Raw genomic sequence first — 25,782 nt, forward strand, 5'->3', positions numbered from 1 at the left:
GCAAAACCTACATTATCATGTTTAGTGCTATTCCCAAGTTGCCACTATCCCAAATGACACCCCTGCAAACAATTACAATTTATAGCTCCTTCAGTTATCCCATGTGCTCAAAGGTGCCTTTTAAAATCCTTCCTTATGATTGAGGGGACCTATTTATTAAATGTCCAGTTGGCTATCTGCTCTGTCCAGAACACTTAGTGTTCTAAGCCTGTGTGTCCTCAGCAGGAAAGAAGGGCTAGCTGGGATCTGGGGAACTAGTTAACTAGGGAACAGAACTGCTGCCTCCTTCCACCAAATGAAACACACCAGGTGTGAGAACTTCAAACTTTCAATGACGAAGGTATGTAATTCAGAGTTGGTACACTATTTTAGTTAGTCCCTAGAATTAATTAAAATACCTAGGAGTCTTAAGTGGCTTCAGAAGTCACATGTTCTTAAGTGAATGATTGCTCAAATGAAGTGTGTGCCATGATGGGCACCAGGCAAAGAGGAGATTGAAGGTGAAGGAGAAAAAGAAAAATCCCACAACAACAAAACTTTTAAAAAAGAGACATGATTGGAATGAAAATAATGACTCAGTTACTAAACTATGTCACTCAAAATTCAATACAATGTCACACGAGAGGCATAGTGCTTACTGTGTTTAACATAATCCTATCAGTCAAATTCTGAAAATTCTTGTTTGATCTCCAACAATAATGAAGCTATAAAGTGGTTAAAGAATTACAATTCAAAAGTAATCTGTGCCTCTGTCTAACAAATCATATATTCCTTTAATAACAGGAAAACATTTAAGAATGTGTTAGCTCATTGAGAAAATACAGTACCAGCTGTCACTGCCATATAAAAGATACTGCATATTTGCGCTCACATTTCAATTTGGAAAATTTATAATGTGTAAATCAAGCTCTATGTCACAAGCAATGTCTATGAATGAAAATACTTACCAAAGCCTTTTAGCAAGTGTAATTGTGTAAATAAAATATGTAGCCTATAAATATTATTTATATTAATACTTAAAGAAACTTACTGTTCTACTGGGAACTTCTACATCTGTGAAACAAACATGCTGCTATTCAGTTCATCTATTGATAATTGGGGTATCTATAGTAGTAAAAAAGATTTTAGATTAAAATGGTTTCTTGAGAGAATTCTGTTTATGTTGTTATATATGTGGAACTTTTCGTCTATAAGCATGGTTCCCACTTTAATAAAGCAAAATGGCCCTAATATTATACAATAATTATCATACATATCTCCTTATAATTTCAAGACTCCCCCCAAACTTATAATTTGCCTTGTGAACTCTGCCAAGAAATACCTAAAGCAAATAAAAATCAAAACGACAAGCACATCTAATGTCCATATGAGAAGGAACTTCTGATATAATCACTGGGAAATGATAAAGATATCCATGTCTTGGAAAAAAATGTGATATTTTGTTTTCTCTCCAGTGGATCTGAAGGTAAAGGTGATGACTGTACTAAGCCAAAGTTTAAACACAATAATTAAAAATGGCAGTAAAATAAATTCTCTTGACCAATGAGGAAGCATTTAAGTAATATTAAGTATATACATTTGAGGATTGGTGTGTTACCAGTAATTAAATATAGAATATCAAGAGCAACATCTGGTAACCAATTAAAAATGAGCAAAACTCCTCTGATTCATCTTGAGATGAACAGCAAAGCACATATAGCACTCTAGAATATACACAAAAATAAAAATTCTAAATGTAACAATGGCTTAAGAAACACATAAGAATCTCACCAATCCAAAAAGCATATACTGTGCATTACCAAAACATTGTAGTTATCTCTATCTGAACAGCTGAAATAAATGGCCAAACCTGATTGCCTGTAGTTGGTGCAGCGAAGGGAACGCTGGTGGCAGGTGTTGTTGCTGCAGACACAGTGGTAGGTGTAGCACCGTGCATCATGGGCACTTTCAGTTGAAAACCATAGAAGCAACATACAGGAGGGTAGAGGATTTATGCAACCATGACATTTACGATGGAATGAGGTGTGGTAGGTATCACAGCAGCAAGCCATGTGACATCATAATGACGAATACATCAGGGTGTTCATGCAATCACAGTCAGTGCAAAGCAACACAGCATGGAAGGGGGAAAATTAAAAAGAGAAAAGGGGAAAGCCAATTATAGTTACCAATATGGAAAATGGAACCATTCTCAATATTTAGTAAGGTTTCGAGCAGAATCCCATTGCAGTTTACTCAAAAGGCTAAATTTTCAGAAGGGGCTATAATGAATGCATATGAAAACAAAAATCCAATGTTACAAGAGCTATCTATCTGAAGCTAGTTAAGCAGACAAGTAACTGGATTGCGCATTCAAAATGGAATTAAGGAATCATAAATTGGAATTTAGGTTCACTGACTTATGGACATGAATGCCGTCACTAGATCTGCAGGTGCAAATGGACAGTTATATGTATACTTACCCGATCTGCATGCAAAGACATGGTAGGTAGACTGGTTGGTGTGTGGTAGGGGGGCAGATATGAAGAATACGTGAACTATGCATGCAGGTTTTTAAGTACACCTCTGGCAAACTCCTGGGAAACTTTGGCCATTTATCAAACAAATACATGGAGTACTTCAGAGTAAATCTTGTCTTCATAGCAACTATTATAGCTACAATGGTTAGCAGCTGTGAAATCTCTTGCAGGATATTTTATCTTTGCCTTTTCTAGTTCCTATCTCTTTTAGAAAGTGTTTTGGGTGCTTTCTGATGTCTAGCTCATTTCAGAAACCAAACCAGGGAATTAATGTGTGAATGGCAATGTGTGAATGGCAAGCACACATATGTAATAATTTATCATGTCTACATCGATTGAATTCAGATTTTCTGAAAGTCTACAGAGAAAATGAATGGCCAGGGAAAAATTAACATGTGCAATACCATAGAAACCGAAAATGTACCCCAAATGGTGATTAACAAAAACTCCATAGTTATCCCTTCCACTTATCTCTAGTTACCCATTACCTAGAGTCATCCCTGTTGTCTTACATGCCAATTCTAAAAACACTCTTGTTTTCCATTTGGGAGTACAGCAATTTACAGGAAGCAGACCCACTAAAGAATGCAATTTGCATTCCTAAGCAAAGCTCTAAAGGTGAAAGGACAAGAGAGCATCTTCAAGAAAACTGTCACAAAATATGAAGGCAAAGACACATTTCTCAAACTTGCAGAAGTCTGTTCTGATTGTACACATTATGATTACAATGTATACATATTGTGCTCCTGTTGGTATTAATGGAAGTGTTTATTAATTCCTACAGAAGACAGTCAAACCCTCCCTAACAGGGTCCTCACCTCCATTGCCAGGGTTTAGATCTCGCTATGTTAGTGAGTGCTGATACCATGTGGTTGTCATTTTGAACTTTATTCTCAAGAAGCCTGTTAGTAGTGCTTTTGGGGCTCTGCATCTACTCTGGTCCACCAAGGTGATAAAGGTCAATTTGTTGCCAACTCTCAAAAGGGATGGGATAGCCTGGATTGATGTGAGATGGTAGAGTGGGACCGGGTGGGATCATTTCTCCTTGCATAGAACAGAGCTATTTTCTCCTGGTCTGTTCCTTGTGCCCATGAGGACTGTAGGAGCTGTGAACTCCCCACTCCTTCCTCATGATCTTCAGTATTAGGGCTGTATAAAATGGGTTAGAGATGGCTATCATATTGTGTTAGTGGCTAACGAAAGGATCTGTGTGCAACTGCTTGTTAAAAATCACATAACACCCAAAGAGTCATTTTGAAATGATTCTGTTGTGCCTAGCTTCTATGCCAATGGTGCCTCAGGCTAGAACACTACAGGATTTATTACACAACACTGCAGAATCCTCTGGCTTTGCTGAACTCATCCTCTGGCAACATGGGAACATTGAATGCTTTAAGTTGTATAGATAACTTTTTCAGGGAGGAATTGTTTCATTGTACTTTACAAGTTATACATTTTAAGTATTTTACAATTTTTAAATAATACATGTTAAGCAAAGAACAAAACTGCCCAGTCTGGCTAGTTTCAAATATTGAAAAAGAAACTTTAAATATTTCAGTTGCTATTATTAGGGTAGAAATAGAGAAATGACAGGGCCAGCATTTGACCACAGTGGCAACCAACTAGGACTTGAGAAAATAGGACTATTTTGATGCTACAAAGACATAAAACAGAAAGCACCATGTTAAACCTTAACACACTCAGAAAATTTCCAGCCACATCTTTCAGTCATTCATCTTTCATAGTCACAACAGAAAAACACATTTTTTCAGATTAGAAAATGTTGATAATTTTTGTAGAAAACCTACCAATATTTGAAGCTGGTGCCATGCACAGTATTGGCCCTGTACACCATGCAGAAAAGCGTGGAAAGTAAATAAAAGAGATATTTGATTATTAAGGATTTACTGATAGAAATACATTTTAACAGAAAGATTATTTCTTTGCAATATCAATTACTCAGCACATGCAAGTCCAACAATCTCTCATGTTTACAATTACAGATTAGCTCTAAGGTCACAAACCCAGGTAATCAAAATAATTCTTGGATTCTGAGGTACAAAATGAGCTATAATTTTTCTTTAAAAGAATTAACTCACTTAAATTACATATTTATTGTGGACAAATACATCCTAAATAATTTTTATAATAAGGAGGAGAATTTTAATTTATTACACATATCATTTTCTAAATATGCTCCAGAATCTTGTATCTGGTGTCTGTATTTCTATTTAGAGTATTAATCTGTTAACACTGTCTCCTCCACTGTCTCATAGTCAATAGGACTCGACTATAAATATATGGCACACAGGTTCCATTAAGGGAAACCTCTTAGCTGGACAGGCTTTTTATGTTGCTACTAATCTGGAAGGGAATTTTTCTGAAATTTTTGCTTATGAAACTAGATTTCATGTTGGCCAAATCTTGCAAACAATTTAAACTTGGAAACAAAGTAACTGTAGTATTAAGAAAACCTAAGATGAACAGCATAAATTTTATTATATTCAACTACCTTGACTAGACTTCCAGGGCTACTGAATTCATTCCATAGCTATAATACAAATTGGAAGTAGCCAAGGTAGAGTGATCTAACGTGTAGGTAAATTACCACAATTTTTGAAGAAAAAAAAATGCTAGGAATAAAGTCATGTCAACTCATACTGGTTTTCTCTTTTACTCTGTAGACATTATGTGTTTTCTTCTTAAGTTGGGAGAAAATATCTAAATTATTAGATATCAGTGGTTACTTATCATAAGGGATGTAAGAAAGTGCTGAAGAATTCCTTATTTCCTCTCAGAAACTATCATATAAATGTATATAAATTGTATAATTTAAATGATGGCATGAAGGACTGCTGTGGCTAGTAATTAAAGACTGGTGTTTACGGTACCTTTCAAAATTAATTAACTGATTAATTTACTAATTAACCAATAAGTTTTCTCAAGTCTGGGTATTAACAAGGATTTCTAAATTTTTTTAAAACATATGTTATTTTCATTTAAAAATAGTTTCCAATCTTGGGCATTTAGCATTCTGTCAAAAAAAAAAAAAAAGAAAAAAAAATGCTGTACTCTCAATGGTTAGAATTTTCAATTTATTCTTAAGAGACTATATGCTCATTCTTTAACTACTAAACCACTGGAAGAAAATTATTTTCCCCCCAGTATATGATATCTAATTGAACAAATTTCTGGCTTAATATTTTCTATTCAACTTGGTGTAAAATAGGCTATTAAATATAGCTGAATGTAGGAGATAACAAAATATGCTGCAAAATGTCAGAAAAGATAAACTGCTATGTATTTTATATTAACTGATTCAAGAGTTACAGGCTAAAACTATCTGTTTAATCTATATTATACTATATTATGCATTTAAGGGTAGTTTTATTTTAACTACCTTTGGCATATCAAAGATATATTGACAACGCATTTCCATAATATCGAAGCTGGGAGTTTTTTCCTTTTTTTTTTTTTTTCCAACAACACTCTATTGTCTGTGACAGTGATACCTGAGAGTCAAGGAATTAGTTTGAGACTGAACCAAGTGAATTAATCATAAGCAAAAACCAAGAAATGCTAAAAAGAAAAATGTTGATACCTTTTCCTAGTTTGATTTCAAACCATGAATTTTCATGACTTATAGAAAAACAAGTAGTTCTAGATACTAGCAGATAAGCATAACTTCCTTGTTTTGTTTTTAATCAAAATACATGTCCTCCTATAAAAGCTCTTTGAAAGCTGCTTTGCATTGTATACATTCACAACATCACCAAACTCGCTGCAGTGCCCAGAGCTGTGTTCTCACCTGCAGGGATAAATGCCGGCTGTGGGAGCTGCAGGTTAGTCAGAGCCTGTTGGCAGTGGAAAACAGTGGGATTAAAGACCGGGGTGGCACCACTGGGCTTTTCCAGTGCTGATCTCTTTGGTATCAGTTGCAGTGTACCAGGCTGCAGGGCCTGTGGAGGGAGAGATGGTACTAGTACTAGAGAAAGTAACAAATGTACTCAAACCAAGCAAGCACCAGTTATATAAGGTATTTCCTGGGAATCCTCCGTAAGGGTATCCATCGGGCAAGACACTGGATAAGCAGTGGCCCCACAGCAAGGTAACCAGCTACAGAGATAAGGGGGTTCACGACCGTGTGCAGTGGCTCATGCCTGTAATCCCAGCACTTTGGGAGGCTGAGACCAGCAGATTGTTTGAGCTTAGGAGTTTGAGACCAGCCTGGGCAATATGGCAAAACTCCATCTCTAAAAAAATAGAAAAATTAGCCAGGCATGGTGGTGCATGCCTGTGGTCCCAGCTACTTGGGAGGCTGAGGTGGGAGGATTGCTTGAGCCCAGGAGGTCAAGACTGCAGTAGCTGAGACCACACCACTGCACTCCAGCCTGAGTGACAGAGCAAGAGCCTGTCTTAAGAAAAGAAAAAAAAGGTAGTCCACTACATGAGCAGTAGTCCAAAACAGAAAAAAATGCAAAAAAAAAAAAAAAGGTTTTCACCTTCACTAATTTAGACCTCATTTGGGCAGGATGTGACACAAAGCTACTACAGTAAACAATCATTTATAATTAATATCTCAGGGATACTCATCTGTGAATCTATAAAAATGAGATTAGCAGAAGCAACAGATAGCAGGAAAGAGATTCCTGCCTGTTAAAACTCCGATACAAATCTAGGACATAAATGGCATATAGGTGATAAAACAGATGTTGGTAGATCAGAGTCTGACACTGTCACCCCATAAAATAAAATCCAATTTATACAAAGACTTCAGGTTCAAATCCAATAACTATATATTTCCTAACTAACAGGTAAGGAAAAAGCAAATGAATATTTCCTCCCCCACCACCTACCTCACCCAGGTACTATGTAGATAGCTAGCAAAATATATGCAGTTCTTATTTATAGAGGCTTGCTGTGCATTTCGGTATGTACCATTTGCTTTGTTAAGTTCTTGTAAGGTTTAATTCTAAAACCTATTAGCATTTTTAAACCATCCTTTCATGTCTACAGTTCTTTCAAAATCCCACTGTGCTTACAATACTCAGTCAAACTTGCCCCGGATCAGATTCTTTGGAGAAGTTTAACACTACTTCACATTTTTTTTCTCAGCAAATTGCATGTTACTTAAAAAACATGTCCCAGCAACAACAATTAGGTATCCTCCAAATTCTTAAGGAAACAGGAATGCTTGTGTTGAGTAACTATCCTACCATGTGTCCAAAAGGGTAATGCCATGACCCCGTTCCTGTGGATAACAAAGGTCTCAAGGTATCTCTATTTTCTTTTGGGAACTCTGCTGTCAGTACACACATTGTGACAAGAGCTGCTTTTCATTTCATCTAAATAAAGAAAAGCATGCTAGAAGAGTGAGATAAAATAAACTGAGTAGCTTTAGAGCTACAAAATTTCCAAATTTATCCCAGCAGACCAGATGGCAAAGGTCAGGACTAAAATCATAAACCATGAAACAAAATCTATCATTTCGAATGCTTTTTGTCACCATTGGGAGAAAATGGTTTTGCTGAACATTTTAACTAAGACAGAAGACTTACTTATCTGGTTGTTAAAAAGATTTCCCTTTGGTATAAATGGGGAGTGTCCCTTTCTCTTGAAAGCTGGCAGCATGGTATGATAATCAGAACCACAGTTATGTTCCCTAGTAAACTATAAATTGGGGTGAAACCTAGATGAGCATTCAACAGGCAGACGCTGGTAAAGTAGTACTACTTGTTTATGGCTGGGGTTTATCCTGATGGGTCAGTGCCCAGTTCCAATTGGGTGGTGATTGTACTACTAAATTCATAAACCTGCCAAAGAAGTGTGAGACTGTGGATGAACTAAGTATCAACCCTTTATGTCTTCTTTTTTTTTTTTTTTTTATTACAAGCTGCTTTCTGTGAATTTAACCTGAGCTATATACATGAACAAGGTAAAAATGTCTCTTTTGCAAAGCATGTCCACTATGAATCCTTAAAAATATAAAAAGCTTGAAGTTCTTCATGAAGCCCTTATTTATTTAATCTTACCTCTATCAAATTCCTATGGGCCAACTTGATCTCACTGCTAAGACCCTGATGTGATCAGTTACTTAAAAGGGAATTTTATATTGATATTCACAAGTAACAATTGAAGGCCTACGATATAATATTTAGCTCTCTAAATGGAAATTTGAGGCTGACTTATAACCTATGCATTCTATCAAACACACTCAAATAATCAGAAATGGACAGATGCATATGAAGCTATTTTCATAGCTTATAATTCTCCCATTCAAAAGCATTTAAGACAAAAAGAATTTGGTAAAGTCTTTTTTAACATTAATTAACAGATTATGTTGTTCAGATCAAGGGAGAAAGTAAGTTTGTTCTACTTTGGTGCTCAGATCCTTCATGATGTGATGAGTTCAGCTCTGAAAAAAAGTGGAGCCAGTCTGAAAATGGTACTGTGTCCTTGAAACCACAAACTACTAGGAAAAGTGGGAGAAATCTGCAGTATTTGGCTTAGAGAGGAGACATGAGAGTCCTTCTTGGAATAGGGACTGACTTCTTTCGTGAAGTTCCAGTTGCAGCAAGATAAATTTCAACTCAGTATGAGGAAAACCTTCTTAATAGGGATGTTTGAAAATAAGTGTCTCTGTGTTGTGAACAGGCAAAGTCTCTGTCATGGGAGTCCAAACTATGAATGTTTGTGAGGAGATTTAGCTACAGTGCATCTCCTGGGCTTCAGGGTCAAGTCAGTGCTTTTTCCACACCCAGGGAACATGAGGTTTCCTGCGGGTTTTGTCCTTTATTGGAGCTGTTATGCCTTATTACACAAGGAAAGGTCCAGGTAGAAAAAGAAAGACATAGCAAGCAGCACATCAAAACAATGGACAGCTGTGGCAAACTTAAGTCATAAGAATTCCTGGTTCTCACTGATCGCACTACAGTGTTACACAAATATTTTTCCTGCTTCCTATCTTTCAGTGTTACTAAGCAGCACTATTCCCCCAAAACTGGCTTTCTACAGCAACTTAAAAGTCAGGCCTCTGGGCTGTGCATGGTGGCTCATGCCTATAATCCCAGCACTTTGGGAGGCTGAGGCAGGAGGATCACCTGAGATCAGGAGTTCAAGACCAGCCTGGCCAACATGATGAAACCCAGTCTCTATAAAAAATACAAAAATTAGCCAGAAGTAGTGGTGCACGCCTCTAGTCCCAGCTACTCAGGAGGCTAAGGCTAGAGAATTGCTTGAACCTGGGAGGTAGAGGTTACAGTGAACCGAGATCACGCCACTGCATTCTAGCCTAGGCAACAGAGTGAGACTCTGTCTCAAAACAAACAACAACAAAAAACACCCCCCCCCCAAACAACAACAACGACGACAACAACAAAATACCAAAGTCAGGCCTCTGCTCCCAACCATGTAGAAATTTTCCCCCAGACTAAGCAGGCTGCTGTCCTTGATATTATGCCTCTAGAGAGGAAAAGTGGCCTTAACCTTTAGGAAATTACAGCCTACTTAATATCCTATCTTTTAAGTGCTCTGTTTTTGAAAGGTATTAAGGATGTTAGTAGCAAAGTGCCCATGAAAGTGGCTCACAGAGCAGAGGCAACTTTCTGCCTCTCTAGGATATTGAGGGTAGTGAAACTATAAAAGCACTAAAAAATAACTTTCTGTTTAAATTATATAGTTTACACTTACTCTGAAAATCGGAGAAAGAGCACAGTAGGTTAAAAGCATTAGTAAGGCTTTTAAATAATTATCTTTAGAAAATCTTAGTAAATAAAGTAGAATAAATAGGTTCTTTCTTTTCCAGCTTATAACCTTGACTCTTCATATTAAGGTCTACTCATGACTATCCATGATTATGGTTACAGGATATTAGACAAATTGAGGAATATACAAAGCATTTACTCTGAAACAGGCCAGAAGTACAGGCCTTTTCTTACCATGGCAGAGGCAGCTGAATGGTTCATCTGGTGATGAGCTGCCTTGAGTTTGGCTTGTAAGTGTGCAGGAGGATGAAAGTACTTGCATTTCTCCCGCGAGCATCGACCTTTGATGTAATCCATGCAGATTGTCACAGTATTATCACTCGCTTCAATCATGGAAGCATCAGTAGGGTGAGCATAGCGGCAATCATTCTCCCCACGGGTACAATTTCCACGCTGAAATTCTCGGCAAACCTTAGAACACACACATGCACATACACACGCATCACACTGATGACTGGAAGCTGACAGGCTTTTATTTATTTTGCTAGCGAATGTAACAGTAATTATACATACATTGAATATATTATTTATGAACAAATCTAAAAAGATAAAGAATAATGTAAAGCCATATTCACTATGAGATATAAACAGACAGAATTTCTATTCCCAGAAAAAAATTCTATTCTCCACAAAGGGAGGTTGTCCTTACATTAAAATAAAAATGCTTTAAAAAAGTATTACTGAAAACCAGTTTTAATTCTCCAATTAATATACAGCCCTAAGCATAATTAGTGTTTATTTAAGTCCAAGATGAGTCTTTATCGCACTGTAATGCACTGGTTTTCCAAAGTCAACTTGTGAACCACAACTGAGTTATATGTACAATCAGATTCTATTACAATACATTACTAGGCATTTAAGGGGCTGCAAATGGAGCTGACTTGATAAGGAAAAGACTAGCTATTTCAATGTACAAATAATAACAAGAGAAGAATGAAGGACTTCAATAAATCAAAAAGTTGTTTGAAATTTCTTTCAGATTTTCTTTTCTTAGGCATCGGGGGTATTTATTGCCTAGCACATCAATCTCAAAATGGAGAAAAAAGTTGAGGCACTATGAGACTAATTTACTTTCTTTATTCATATAGCTTTACATTCTGCAATCATAGAGAGTTATATTGTCTACTTTTTTCCCACTTTGATTATTCTAGCAAGTAGAGACTCATTAACAAATACAATAATCTGTTTCTGAAAGCTGGAGCCTAGGTAAAAGGAACATTCCCACAGAGGCTTCCTGCACCATCACACAGTCTATGGCTAAGTACACTTAACATATTGTTTGACCCACCATACAGCTGAATCAATGCACTTTATAACAAGGTATGATTGCAGTAGTAAAATGTTTAACATTTTTCTGAGGTTATACCCTATAAGCTAAGAAATTTGGGTTCTCTTATTTAAAACACAACACATTGGGCTCTGAGAATACTGCTTTATGTGTAAGGTTAATATCTATTCTACAGGTATTTATATATATCTTCACAAATACCTCCAGTTTATCTGAACGCATCAGTTTTGGGCCAACAGCTCCTGGCATTGCAAGAGGTGGGTTTCCAGGAATCAGAACAGGTGTATTTGGTACAAGTTCTGCAGGAACGAGGCTCATCCCAGGATGTGGTATGTAAGGATTGAAAGCCATGGGAGGATTAGGTGGAAGTGATGGAGTCATAGGAAAAGAACCCTGTATGTTTAAAAGAGAAAAAAAAGATGTTAGAAGTAAACAGATTCTTCCTGTCATTACACAAAGTGGCATTCTTTCAGAAACATCAAAATTACTTACGCCACATCAAAATTTACCATTGTTTCTTCAAAATTTACCATTTTTAGCCTCTTACTAATTCCCATAGAGGAGTTGCTTTTAAACCAACAAATCTCTTTAAGTAATAAGTTTATTGGTAAGCTGATAAAATAAGCCACATGACTTTAATAGTCACGAATTAGCCAAATTAAATCTCATTGCTAGAGTCTGTTCCAAATGTGTTTCCTCCAACTCTTTCTTTTTTCCCTAAAAGCCATGTCACCAATGACATTACACATATGGACAATCTTCTTTGTTTCCTTACACAGGCATGGCCTTTGCATTCAGTCCCTTTCCTTCCTCCTTCCTCTTCCGCATCAATACTGCTTGGCTGTAAGGCTGTCTGTCCTACCACAGGCCCCACCTGTACTACCAAATACTGGCTGTGCTTCTGTCTTCCTGGCCCGCTGACAGTTATGGAACACAGCAAGGAGTTGAAGAAGAAAGGGATAAATTAGAAAAAGTGAGTGCTTTAATGTCTACCTAAAATGAGTTTACTATGGTCCATTATATTTTGTTATTTTTTTAAATTAGAGGTCCTGTTTTAATTTTTTTAATTTTTATGTGTACATAGTAGGTATCTATATTTATGGGGTACCTGAGATATTTTGATACAGGCATACTATATGTAACAATCACATCAGGGTAAATGGAGTACCTATCACCTCAAGCATTTATCATTCCTTTGTGTTACAAACACTCTAATTATACTCTTTTAGTTATTTTTAAGTGTACAAGAAATTATTGTTTACTGTAGTCATCCTAGAGGTCCTGTTTCACAAGCTAATCTGACTTGCCTAGCCTTGTCTTTATCTAGGGGGCCAGATGATATTCATAGTTCAAAAGAAGGCACTAGAAATGCTACAAGAATCCCTGTTAGGCAGGAAGAGATAAGATAACAGGATTATATGGTATACAAACTAAGTGTAACTTGTAAAAAATAAAAAAAGCCTCAGAAATGCAGAAAGCTATTACTGTTTTTTCTATTTTCAAAGATCCTGGGACTCAAAAAGTTTGATATGTATATTTCCTTTATTATCTGTCACAACATTATTTATCACTTTGCTGTTTTCCAGTTTGTTCCACATGTGGGTATCTTTTCTTGTCAACGTAGTCTTATTCCTTTGATAGTTCTCATCTCCCCTATAGTACCCAACACTTAGTGAATGACTGGTTGACAGATATACTCAATGATACATTTTAAAAGCTTAATGAATGAATAACAAATCATGACTAAATGTAGTATATTTCTAATAATGACTCTATAAGGTAGTTATTGTGAAACTGGTGGTGTCTCACTGTGTATTACTAACTACATGTGTTCCTTTTTGCTTTATAAAATTTTTTCATGTTAAAAAGAACCCAAATCTGTTGCATTTGCCAAACTGTGCCCATACCTGCTAAGTCACATTAATAGAAACAAGTCTAAATACAAATTGTGGAATATAAAGTGAGGGGCAATGTATACTCTTTGCCTCACCCCCACACAGACTTGAAATTGTCACCCACACAGCATTCCAAGAAGACCCTGTTATAAATCATATTCAGCTTAGAAGGAGGCACTCCCCCATTAGCATTCTACCTTAGATGAGTTTATCAAATTAGCTGATTGGGACATTAGGAAGAGCAGGAAGAATTTGGCGCCAAAAAACTGGCGAGACTCATGAGGGTGAGTAGAAAAGGCATGGTTGCTAAGAGCCTTAAGTGGAAAGGGAACGCCAGGTGCCAGGAAAGATGATGGTATAGTCAGGAGAAAGACTCTAAAGTCTGTGGGCAAATAGCCAAGGGCTGACCCAATCTAACTAGGTCTTATGATATAATAGACTACAGGAACATGGGATACTTGTCATGGAATGAGATGTGAAGCTCAGGAACTAGCTGATGTGACATTATCTTATATAATGAGAAGGAAATCTTCTGGAAACAGCCACCCAGGCATGCTTCAGCAATAAGACAGACTTTATCGATGTAATGATTCATAGTTGTCTCAAGATCACCAAGAAATCTCTGATGAGAAAAACTCCATTTTTGAAGCACATGATAGTGCTCTTCATTGACTTTTTGTTGTCTCTGACTTTACTGGTAAATTTCTCACTGAAGCCACCAGCTCATTCTCCTGCATACTTTTTGCTTTTGCCTTTTACAAAAATGAGCAGGACCATTATTGCATCTATTAATTTTTTAACTGAAAGACAGACTTGGAGGTGGGTGAATTTTCCAGATTAAAAAGTTATTAATCACTAATAAATGCTGATCAATTAATAATATTAAAGCCTAATGTATGTGTAAGCAATGCTTTCCGTTTATGGTAGCTTTTTACTTCCGTAATTTTTTCTTTTCTTTTTTGGGGTGACTCACCAGGGAAATTCTCCTAGCTAAATTCTGCTTTCTTTGGATTACTTTTAAGCTTTCTTAGGTTTGTTATATGCTCCAAGTGTATGGAAAAAAAGCTATACATTAATGCTTAGTCTACATATAAAATGTAAAGGGCTTGCTGCAAGTATTTAGATTTTTCTAAAGTTTCATCACAAACTATGCTATCTTTAGATCTTAAAACTAGTATCCTAGCGCTTATAACTATTTCCTCCTTGAGTATGAAATGCATTCTATAACACTGTTTATTGAGAAGAAGCAAGCTATTCCATTGTCAATACTGGGGCAGAGGCAGGAACTCCTGAGTGGCTTATTTATTTTCAGTTGGACATTTCTGTTTTCTCACCACCACCTCTGCCCCAGGGTAACTACTCCATTTCATGAATTTGAACATTCAAGGGCTTAGCATTGACTAACAGCCATGGGTTAAGTCAAGCAGCCTGCAAGCTCACAAGCTCAGCTTTAATAAACAACTTTAATCCTGTCTCTACATATATCTCAGCCCTTGATGTCAGTTGAGCTAACATGAACCTATCTGTGGGTTAATTTTTATTGTAAAGGAAAAGGTTTTAAATACGCTGACTCTGATTTATCTTTACAGCTTGAAATGGTCTGAACACTCAAATGTTTCAGATATTTAAATTCCAACCTAAATTATTTACTAAACACTTGAAAAGAGACGGCTGTCCCTCCCATAACCAGGTGTAAATTTTCATCTTTCTGAGTCTTGTCAACCAGCAAGAATGGTGGCGACAACAAGCTTTATGAATAAGATCACCTGACAACTATTTATCCCGATGTCTCTAGCAGTATTAGCTCCGACAGTAGAAATTCCCATGAGTTCCCAGTGACTTGCAGAGTGCTTAGGAACTATCGGGCACTCAGGAAATGTGTCCTAAAAATTAATGAAATATCTAGAGAACAGTGGCTTCTAATCTTTTTTGAGTCCAGGACTTCTCCAAGAGTCAGATGAAGACTGCAGGCTCTGTCCACAGAAAAATTCATGTATGCAAAAAATGTTGCTTGTGATCTCAGCAAGTTCAAGGACCCCACGACATTCACCCCTGGTGTGGGGTTATGAACTACTTACTGGTTAAGAATCTCTGTTCTAGAGTAAGACTCTGCAAACTAGGGCCCATAGGCCAAATTCAGCCTGCCCGTGTTTTTGTATGGCCAGCAATCTGAGAATGTTTTTTACAGTTTTAAATGATTGAAAAAAATAAGAAAATAATATTTAGTGAAACATGAAAATTATAGGAAACTCTTATTCCAGTGTCCATCTACAAATTTCATTGTGCTCATTAGTAGACTTGTATTACAAAAAATTGTAGATACTTGTTTTCTCTCTTGTTATATAAGTACCCTCAACTTTGCCTCTTGAACCTCACAGCGTAAAATATTTATATTTAGCCATTCACAAGAAAGTTCACTGACCTTGGTTCTAAATAATTTCAAAAAATGAAATTCTCCAACACTTTCAGGAGTAAAGCACCAAATATATACATATATATAGACGTGAATTTAGTATTTGTAGCAAGATTCCACAAACTGAAAATGTTTGGCTTTGTAAACCAATACTAAGGTATTCACTAAAATGCTCTTTTACATAGTTACTAACATTAGGATTTTTAACTATTTGTTTCTAGAATAATCACTACTCAGTGACTAAGAATGAGGAAATAGCAGTTGGAATCCTGTAAAGGTAAAAATTTTAAGAGCCACCACAGATTGTTCTTAAAGGATTCTGAGGCAATGCAATTCAATGCAAAACTATGCCTCAAATAAATGTCTAGTTTACACACACTTTAGGAACAGTGACTTAACAGGTTATTTCTCAAGCTAGTATAAAGAAATGAAAATTAGATGTTATGCCAAATCAATCTTTGTGTCTCCTCAATAGCCTAGATCTATTTGTAGTTACCTCAAAAATATCCAAGATCAGTTACAATTATTGTTGGATGAATGTAAAAATTTCAAAATCCTGGCCTAAGGTCAACAGAATAATCGGGGCCTTCCATCTCTGAGTTTCTGTCTGGAGTTGAATGACTAGATATTTTCTTTTACAGAAGGGTAAACATTTGGTAACAATTTGTTGACCCAATTTTAATACAAGAAAAATAGCACTCTTAAATTTTACTAGCATCATAATATCTGCATTTTATTGCTCATTTGCAAGCATTTATATAATGTAAAAAGAAGCTCCTTTTACGGTCATCATGCATATTTCTATCTTTAGATAATCCCAAAATGCACCGAAATACATAATGTTAGTTTCCATCCGACTTCATTTTCACACAGAGTACAACTGAATAATCTCTCTTTCACAGTATTTGCTTGGTCATTTCCACACTGCTTGAGTAATGTTCCATGGGGACTGAAGTGGCCCAAATGCAGGCTGCAGGAGACCCACATAACCTCCAGACTAGTTAATTGGTTTCTCAATAATTGAGAGTTAACTTTATAAACAGATGCAAGCTGATAGCGGTGGTATTTAAGTACTAATCGTACTTGTTAATGAATAAGTCACCGTGGCTCTAGAGAGAGCTAAGGAAAAAAAAGTTCAAGGGTCAAAAGTGAACCATTGTCCTCACCTAGACCTGGATTTTCTGATCTTATTAATCAGAGAAGTCTCCAAGTAAGAGGAAGCATTGAAGGCAGGCAGGTTAGTTGAAAGATCAATAGGTGATTGTGAGTATAAGAGGTATAAGGAATAACACAAATGAGAACACAAGTCATGGTTCAGAGCTACCCATATTTGCTGGGAGGAGAAATACAACAGCAGGCCAGGAATCATAAAGGAGTACCTAAACACAGATCAGCACATCACCTAGGTAGAAAGCAAATGATTGACACTTCATAAGCAGGGTAACTTTGACATTGTTCCCGAGGAGGTGAACAGGAATTGACCTAAAAATTTGTTGGTGACCACTGTGTAATAATAATGGCAATTCAACTAACTTTAGTATTCTAGTAGGAAACAAAGATTATTTTTAAAAAATCAAGTTTGTGGCATGGATTGTAGTAATGGTATCATGAGCCTCTGTTTGTCTCCAAAGTCATCAAATTGCATACATTGAACATGTGCAGCTTTTGTGTGTCAATCATACCTCATTAAAGTAGTTCAAAAAATTAAGTGGTTATCTAGTTTTAACAAAGGGTATAAACAAAATGTAGGTTTTTGAGAGACAAATAGGAAGAGATGAGCAAAGCAAGGAACCCACAGGAAACCTGGAGACTATTTATGAAGATGTCAGTGAAAGTTAGATAAATAGGCACGCTAAGAGTTAACATTATCAGGGGTCTGACCAATTACAACCACCACCACCACCACCACCATCAAAACAACATAAATCAAAACAGACCCTTGCATAGCTAATAGAAAGATAATTCTATGTGGAAAAAAGAGAGGCCCAAAGCTATAAAAATATGAAGAATCAGGTACAAATCAGAAATTAAGGGGACCAGAAGATATTCATCCAACATCTTACTTTTGTTACATAATGAATTCCTAGAGGGTAGAGTTTATTTCTTGATCATCTTTTCATCCACCCTTTACTCATTTAAATACCTGTCACAGAATATATGCTCGATAAATACTTACTGAATTGAATAAAAAGGGATTCCTAAACCATTAATTAATTTTTGATTTACTAAATAGATCAACCCAATTTAAAAACCAGACTGCAAAAAGAAGTAAAAGTAGTTTCAAAAATGGTGGCAAAGAGATTGAATAAACCCTCAGTCTTGCTCTCCGCTGAGGAAGACTTTAGGCAGATGGCTAGTCCTAAACTGTCTTTTGATAAAGATATGAATTGCTAGATCAAACAGTATGAAAAGCACAGGGTATTTTATACATACATATGTACATATGTACATACATGAATCCCATATGTGTGTGTATGTATGTATGTATGTATGTATTTTTAAAATTGGAGTGGCTAAATCCATACTAGAAGGTACCTAATTAAGAGTTCTAAAAAAAGTGATTTAGTGACACTATAGATAAAAATATGTAACTTTATTACAAAGTGTGTAATTCACAACGTGTATAATCCAGGTGATTAATGAATTGCTAATGTGACTGGTATTCAGAGTGGTTCAAGAGATAAGACTATGGAAAGAAGGGTGTAAATTAATATTTAACAAATGATTACAGGATATTAAGGCAAATTACAAAAGCTTGGGGGTACCACTTTAATTATCAGGTGGTGGGGCAACCACAGGTTTTTATACAAGGTCTCCTCTCATTGACAAATTACTGAGCCATATCAACCTGCAGGTAAAAAAAAAAAAAAAAAATTTCACAGAGCCCACCAAACTCCCAGCCTTCACCTCATTTGTGATCAACAGCAAGCAATCTCAAGGTAGCTGGCTGTAGCTTACACTGTGACCACCAACAGTGAAGCTCACAGGCCACCATGGTCTCATTAGCACCAGGCTCCAACTAACCAAGCTAACCAGCCCCAAAGGAGAAGGACACAAAATAGAGGAGGTTACATATAATTTATCTCATGGGAATATATAAAGGATGATAAAGGGAGAATGTTGAGATTTGTGACTATCAAAGAAACTGGGCACTATAAAAGATATCATATGTACAAGTGTCCTCTGTTTGACTGTAAAAGTGTAGCATTTTCATTCCACTTTTGAAAAAAGCAGATTTCACAGTGTCTATTAACAGAGGTGGGGCAAAGCAGCAAAGGGACTGCTAGGGGATTTATTTTGTTTTAACGTAAAAGAAGCTTTAAGCTATGTGACATACACAGTCTTATTAGCAAAAGGCCCGAATAACTACTCTACTTTGGACCAGTAATTGCAATGAGGAGCAAATCTAGGATCTGTGGGGTCTGAAGCTTAGACCACTGGGTGGGGAAGTGGAGCCTTAAGAATGAAACACACAAATATATTTTGCAAATTTTACAAACACATTTTAAACACGTTGCTAGGACCCCTCTCAGGGTTTTGGAAGGAAACCATGCAAATGAGCATCCCTAAACCCCTCATGTTAGTTTGAGGGTAAGTCTACCTTAAAAACAATGTTAGTTGAACAAACAGATAACAATAGGCTTCAGGTGGTACACCTAAAAGTAAAATTTTGTCTAATCTTTCAGAAAATGTAGTAAAGTCCAGATGATCATGGCATGGTAGCACTCCAGGCACTTCTGTGATGTGATCTGGTCAACCTCAGTGGGGAAGTTCACATGATCATGACTGTTGTAATTATATTAACAGCATATTAACCTTATAATTACATAATGTCTGTCTTTTCCTGACTTGAAAATTTTGCAAAAATCCTTTTACAAAACATGTAATGTCACCACATCAAGATGAAAGAACTAAATGCCATCATTCATCATTACATGAGTAGGTGAACTGAAAAACCTGTTGTGGGACCTTCATTAAAACATGTTATAATTTCTGTACTGACCATGAGACTGGTAATTTAGAATATGGACACAGTTTTCTTTTCTACTAAACCTACACAATATCTGGGCCACCTTTTACAATAATAATTGTTAATAAAAGAGCCATGACAAAACTACTGTTTTTTAAAACAGCATACATATTTCAATCAATAAACTAAGTTTATATGAACTAAAAAACTGTAACTCTAATATGAATATTTGTCCTCTTGTTTTCAAGTACTATATCATTTAATGACTGACTTACAAAAATTAAAAAGTAGGCCAGGCATGCCAGCACTGTGGGAGGTCAAGGCAGGAGGATTGCTTGAGGCTGGGAAATCAGTACGAGACTGGGCAACGTAGTGAGATCACATTTCTAATTCTATTCAAAAAATTTTGTAAAAAAAAACATTATCTGTGCATGGTGATGTGCACCTGTAGTCCCAGCTACTCAGGAGGATGGGGCAGGATGATGACTTGACCCCACAAGTTTGTGGCTACATTGAGCTATGGTCATGCCACTGCACTGTAGCCTGGTCCACAGAGTGACACCGTGTCTCAAAAAAAAAAATTAAAAAGTAAATAAATATTTTCCAATTTTATCTCTAGTCACTTAAAATTGTTCTAGTCCTTAGTTTATAAGTAATATATACCTAAGTAATATAACACCTTGTAGCCCTTTAGTAAAAGAGAAAAAAAAAATTAAAAACATGAGTCTAAAAATAATATTCATTAATTAGTATATCTCCCTTCCTCGTACCTATTTGAACTTTCTATTATTTTTTTCTCTTGGTTCTGAAGCATTACATCACCTTCATTCCTTACTATATTAATGTGAGATAAACATATAAGCCTGTTTATGAGAAATATATTTGGTAAATAGAATTATGATAATGATGTAAAAAGGTGGAGGGGGATCCAGGCAGACATCAGATGATTCAATTTGAGATAAAGGAAAACCTAGAGAGGAAGCCTTGTTTATGGCCTTCATGGTTTGGAACTTGGTAACTTAGCCACAGGAATGCCAGCCATGAATAGCATACAACAGAACCTGAGGACTTGGCACACCCCAATGCAACCTCAAATGTGCTGAATCAACAATCTCTATATAAATAATCAAATGAATACACTCTACTGAGTCAAGTTCACTTGTGTGTCAGGATCTGTTTCCGTGTGAATCACCACATTCAAAGAGATAAACTAGAGGAATTTCCCAGGTATTCCTTTAGTTTGGATAGGGACAGGTGTAGATATGCAAAATGTCCAAATAAAACATTTTAACAGCCTGTAATATCATATTCATTTTATAAATACATACACCACATCCAGTAGTGAGAATCTTTTCTCATAACTAAAATTTCTAATTGTAAAACCAAAATTTTAAAACATTAGCTTTGCTTCAGGGTAATCCACTGTTCCTACTCTTTCTAATATTCTTCTATACTGGTTGTATTTGCCTCCTGATTATGGCAAGGGGATACTTCAACTTATACTTTTTTTGCTGGGAACATCAGGAACAATCACTTTTAAACTGCATTGGAAAATACTAGGTAGTCACACCTTTTGTTTCACCTGCTGAACTTCCTTAATAAAGCCAAAAAGAAAAGCTGTCAGAGATGGACTTTTATACTGGCAAATGTCAATTCAGATCTGTTTAATAGAGTGAACAAACTTGCCTGTTCCAGCAAGCATTCCACCCAAATTGACTAGGTGTGGCTTTTATTCATTGTTCAGTTACACTCAACAGAATCTGTTCTCTAGGTACCATCGCATTTAGGTTGACATTCCCTTTATCTAGGGGCTTATAATAAGCAAACCATATTCAATTCTGCAAAGGCAGATGTGCTCTTCTGGTATCCTAGAAACAGATCAAAGTATTCTTTGTGGAAAGACATGAAGTTCAAGCCAGTGATACAAATGGGTCTTAATATGCAACTCTACAAATATCAGGACTGGAAATTTCTTAAACAAAAGCATGACTATCTTAGAGACAAGAATCAGATTATTGGGTGGGGGTGATTGAAAGGGATAGAGAGTTGTTTGAGGGAGAGTAGGTACCAGAGAAATTAAGTAAAATCATACATTACTTCTGTAATAATATCAAGATCTACAACAAAGAAATTTTTTTTTTCCAAATCAGGCTGGTAAATGTTATTTAAAATTGCTCACACTAGCTCAGTTACACCATGCCTATAAAGTGGCTTCCTTAGACCATAGAAGAGGAACATATCAACCATCTCAGAGTTAGATTTTTGTACACATAATAACTGCAGGAATTAATCATTTAGCAGCTCATCGCATCATAGTAGCTATCATTAAATAATCTACAAGGTAGAGAAGCAATTTCCAATTGTTCCCTTGGGACTTCTAAGTAATGCCTTGTATCTTGTAACATTCTATAAAATAAATTGTACTCCTGTGAATCATATCAGTCATCTTCCATCATCTGAAATCTAAAATTACCCTCATTGAAGAAAAGATAGGGAAACGTATTCTAACATAGAAAGGATAGAGAATCAAATTAGAAAGCACAAGTGAAGAGGCTGGAAAGCACAATGGATTTCTTATTGGATTCTCAAAAAAGCTACTCCCTATTCTCCAGTGTGAGCCAGCATGATCAATAACACTTGAAGGGTTGAGACTTGAATTGGAGAGACTCTAGCAGAGGCTGAATAGAACGGCTTTCCTCTGTACCTCTACTTTACCCCACTTCTTGCTCTCTGATTCCCTGAAACAAGGCATTTCACTACTACCCTGAAGCTGTTCCTCGACCTTTGAAAAGATAAATGCTCCAGCTCTGTAGGAAACACTGGGCTCAGGTGTCTGATAATGAAATCTGCTTCCTATTCTTTGCTCAGTTTGAAATTGAGACATCCCATGAGAAGCTGAGAGTAGTAACTGTGAGTTAAAATCTCCCTTGCTATACCTTTGACGAACATCTTCCCCCATCCCCTCCCACCCACATCCCCTGGCAACTACCCTTCTACTCTCTGTTTCTATGCATTCAGTTTTTTCAAGGTTCCACATATGAGTGAGATCATATTATAGTATTTGTTTTTTCTTTGTCTGGCTTATTTCACTTGGCATAATGCCTGCCAAGTTCATCCATGTCATCTCATTTCACAATGTATACATCTAACAAATCATCACACGCTGTACACTTTAAAATATACACAATTTTATTTGTTAATTGTACCTCAATAAAACTGGGGAAAAAAATAAAAGCTGCCTTGCTTTATTCCCCAGCCACTCACATTTCCTGGACTTACCAAGCACGTTCACTTCTCTGTGGTTTTGTTCATAGCAATTTTCAGTATCCAAAAGACTTTATCTTCCCTCTGCCCTTAGAAGTAGGGAGGGACTGAGATACATCAGTATGTGAAAGCCCAGAAAAAGCGTTTGCGCAAGGAGTTCAAAGATGTAAAGAATTACTGAGGGTCAAAGAGGAGCTTCGAGGAGTTCACCTTCTAGGAACTAATTTACCAACATAATTAATCTGAGTTCCAAGGCAAAACTTTTTGGTAAACTAATAGTACAGAACATGACATCTATTTATTTTACTTAAATCTGTCTAGACATTCTGGAAAAAGTATGGTGCAAACCTTTAGTGATTCATCATTGCCTCTCCCACCTGTTTTTGCATATATCCATAAAGATGTACTCATTAAAGGTTTCCATATCAACACAGATATCCTTGAATTCTGAGAATCAACTTTATAATGAGATAGGCTTTACTGACAGCAGATTGTCCTCCCACATTTTCATTGCATCTAAATACTATATACATATTTCAGCTTTCAAGTTCATTGTAGTCGTTGATTAAATGGGTAACAAATAAAGGTAACAGGATTTTCAAATTTATCCTGTTAATAGTTTAAAGGAAGTAGGTCAGCTGGAATTAGAATGAGGCACCACTGAGCTAAATGTGAGGCCTGAAGAACTATAGCAGAAAAGGGACAGTTTTCAATTCACCCTAAGAGGTGTAAAGGCAAAATGAAAGTTTATATTTTAAGGCATAGGGACAAGATGAATTTTCAATAGAACAATATGAACAGATACAGCTTAATTACTTTATAAAGGATCCATTTAAACTCGCAAATCCACAAAATAGTAGATATTTGTCTAGAATGACATAATCTTACTAATTTCTGCATAGGGAAACCCTGTAGCTAAGTTAAGGGAAAGCCACCATCAAGATCATAGGAAATTGGGAAAAACTGAGAAATGGTCACAGAGCAGAGAAGAGAGGGGAGGCAAAATTCAAATGAATGCACTTTCGTACCCTGAATCAGACACTGGAATAGAAAGATTACATTAATAGAAAACCTGGGGAAATCTGAATAAAGTCTGGAGTTTAGTCAATAGTAATGATTTGTGATTCCAGTTTCTTGCTTTTGACAAATCTACCAGGGTAATATAAGATGTTAACAGTGGGGAGAACTGGGTGAAAGGTAATATAGGAACTCTTTGTACTGTTAATACCTTTGCAACTTTTCTGTAAATCTAAAATTATTTCAAAATAAAAAGTTTGTTTAAAAGCAACAACAGGCTAGGCTCACACCTGTAATTCCAGCACTTTGGGAGGCCGAGACAGGTGGATCACCTGAAGTCAGGAGTTCGAAACCAGCCTGGACATGGTGAAACCCTGTCTCTACTAAAAATACACAAAAAAATTAGCTGGGTGTGATGGCAGGCACCTGTAATACCAGTTACTTGGGAGGCTGATGCAGGAGAATCACTTGAACCCGGGAGGCAGAGGTTGTAATGAGCCTAGATCGCACCATTGCACTCCAGCCTGGGCAACAAGAGTAAAACTCTGTCTCAAAAAAACCAACAAAACAAAACAAAACAAAACAAAAAAACACCAAAATCCTCATCAAAGAACAAGAAAATTTGTTTGACTTAATGTCCTAGAATTCAAAGGTTCCCATGTAATAATAATCAACTCTCCTTATCTTAAAATGCCCCTGCTCCTTTATCCATATTCTTTTATAAACTGAACTCATGCATAAATGCAGCCAGATTTTCAGTGCAACACACCTGACTGCTCTCTTCAAGTGCACAGCTCTGTAGTGTCAATGAACATATTAGTTTGTGTCCTAAATCCTGTTGCAACTAATTTCCGCAAGTCCCTGCCAGGTTATTCCACTGTAGATCTTTACTGGCAATTTTCAAAACATAGCTGTGACTTACAAGTGATGACATTTGAGCGTTCTGGAGCATAAGCTGCATCTGCTGGGCGAACATGGCTGCGGCAGTCTTCTGTTGAATCAGATTGTTCCGCCCATTAATCTCCAGCTGCGTTTTTAAGTGTGGAGGAGGGTGAAGGTACTTGCAGTTCTCTCGAGTACACCGACCCTAACAATGAAGAATGGGGAAAATATTTAATTAAAACTATACACAAATAGATACATTTTGGACTCCATTATCTGGGGACAATCTAAGCTCCAAAACTCTTCATCTTGAATCCATATACGGCAAGAAATACCCTGAAATTCACTGACAGTCTGTTAATGAAATAATAAATCCCTATGCCCGGCAGCCATCTTGTTCTTTAGGTTCCGGAGACAATGGCCCTAGATCACTTGCATGATGGAGACCAAAGTGTATTTTGGATCCTCAGCTAATTGAATGTTTTTATTGATGTTAAGCACTTTCAAGGCAGGATAGTGTGTCAGTTCCATGGAATCAAACATGCTGTTGGTGTCACCTAAATGCTGGCAAGGCCGCTGATTATGGTGTTTACTATGTAGCAGCAAAGGATGTCACTGGACTAGTTGTTGATCACATTGTCACAATGTGACCCATTACTGTGTTTAACTCATAAGCACTATTCAAAGAAGCTAATGATTCTCTCTTATTTGGATTACTAGCTCCACCATAAACCTTTTAAGAAAGCACAACTGCAAACAATTCTATTTCCC

General features: G+C 36.6%; 1 protein-coding gene across 6 annotated transcripts in view; it reads right to left on the reverse strand.

Moving 5' to 3' along the window:
• MBNL3 (muscleblind like splicing regulator 3) overlaps positions 1-25,782 on the reverse strand; it is a 129,596-nt gene that overhangs the window by 8,298 nt on the left and 95,516 nt on the right. For 5 of the 6 annotated variants that reach the window (XM_030933919.1, XM_030933916.1, XM_030933915.1 and 2 more), the window contains 7 exons: positions 25,052-25,216; positions 11,772-11,963; positions 10,457-10,693; positions 6,328-6,478; positions 4,328-4,363; positions 1,850-1,944; positions 1,031-1,104 (listed from right to left, as the gene is read on the reverse strand). In XM_030933919.1, the coding sequence (XP_030789779.1) occupies positions 1,048-1,104; positions 1,850-1,944; positions 4,328-4,363; positions 6,328-6,478; positions 10,457-10,693; positions 11,772-11,963; positions 25,052-25,105 (822 nt within the window). In that variant the 5' untranslated portion in view covers positions 25,106-25,216 and the 3' untranslated portion in view covers positions 1,031-1,047. The remainder of the gene's footprint in view (positions 1-1,030; positions 1,105-1,849; positions 1,945-4,327; positions 4,364-6,327; positions 6,479-10,456; positions 10,694-11,771; positions 11,964-25,051; positions 25,217-25,782) is intronic. The other variant, XM_030933917.1, reaches the window with a different exon arrangement.

Source organism: Rhinopithecus roxellana, chromosome 7 (genome assembly GCF_007565055.1).
Source record: "Rhinopithecus roxellana isolate Shanxi Qingling chromosome 7, ASM756505v1, whole genome shotgun sequence".
Lineage (NCBI taxonomy): Eukaryota > Metazoa > Chordata > Mammalia > Primates > Cercopithecidae > Rhinopithecus > Rhinopithecus roxellana.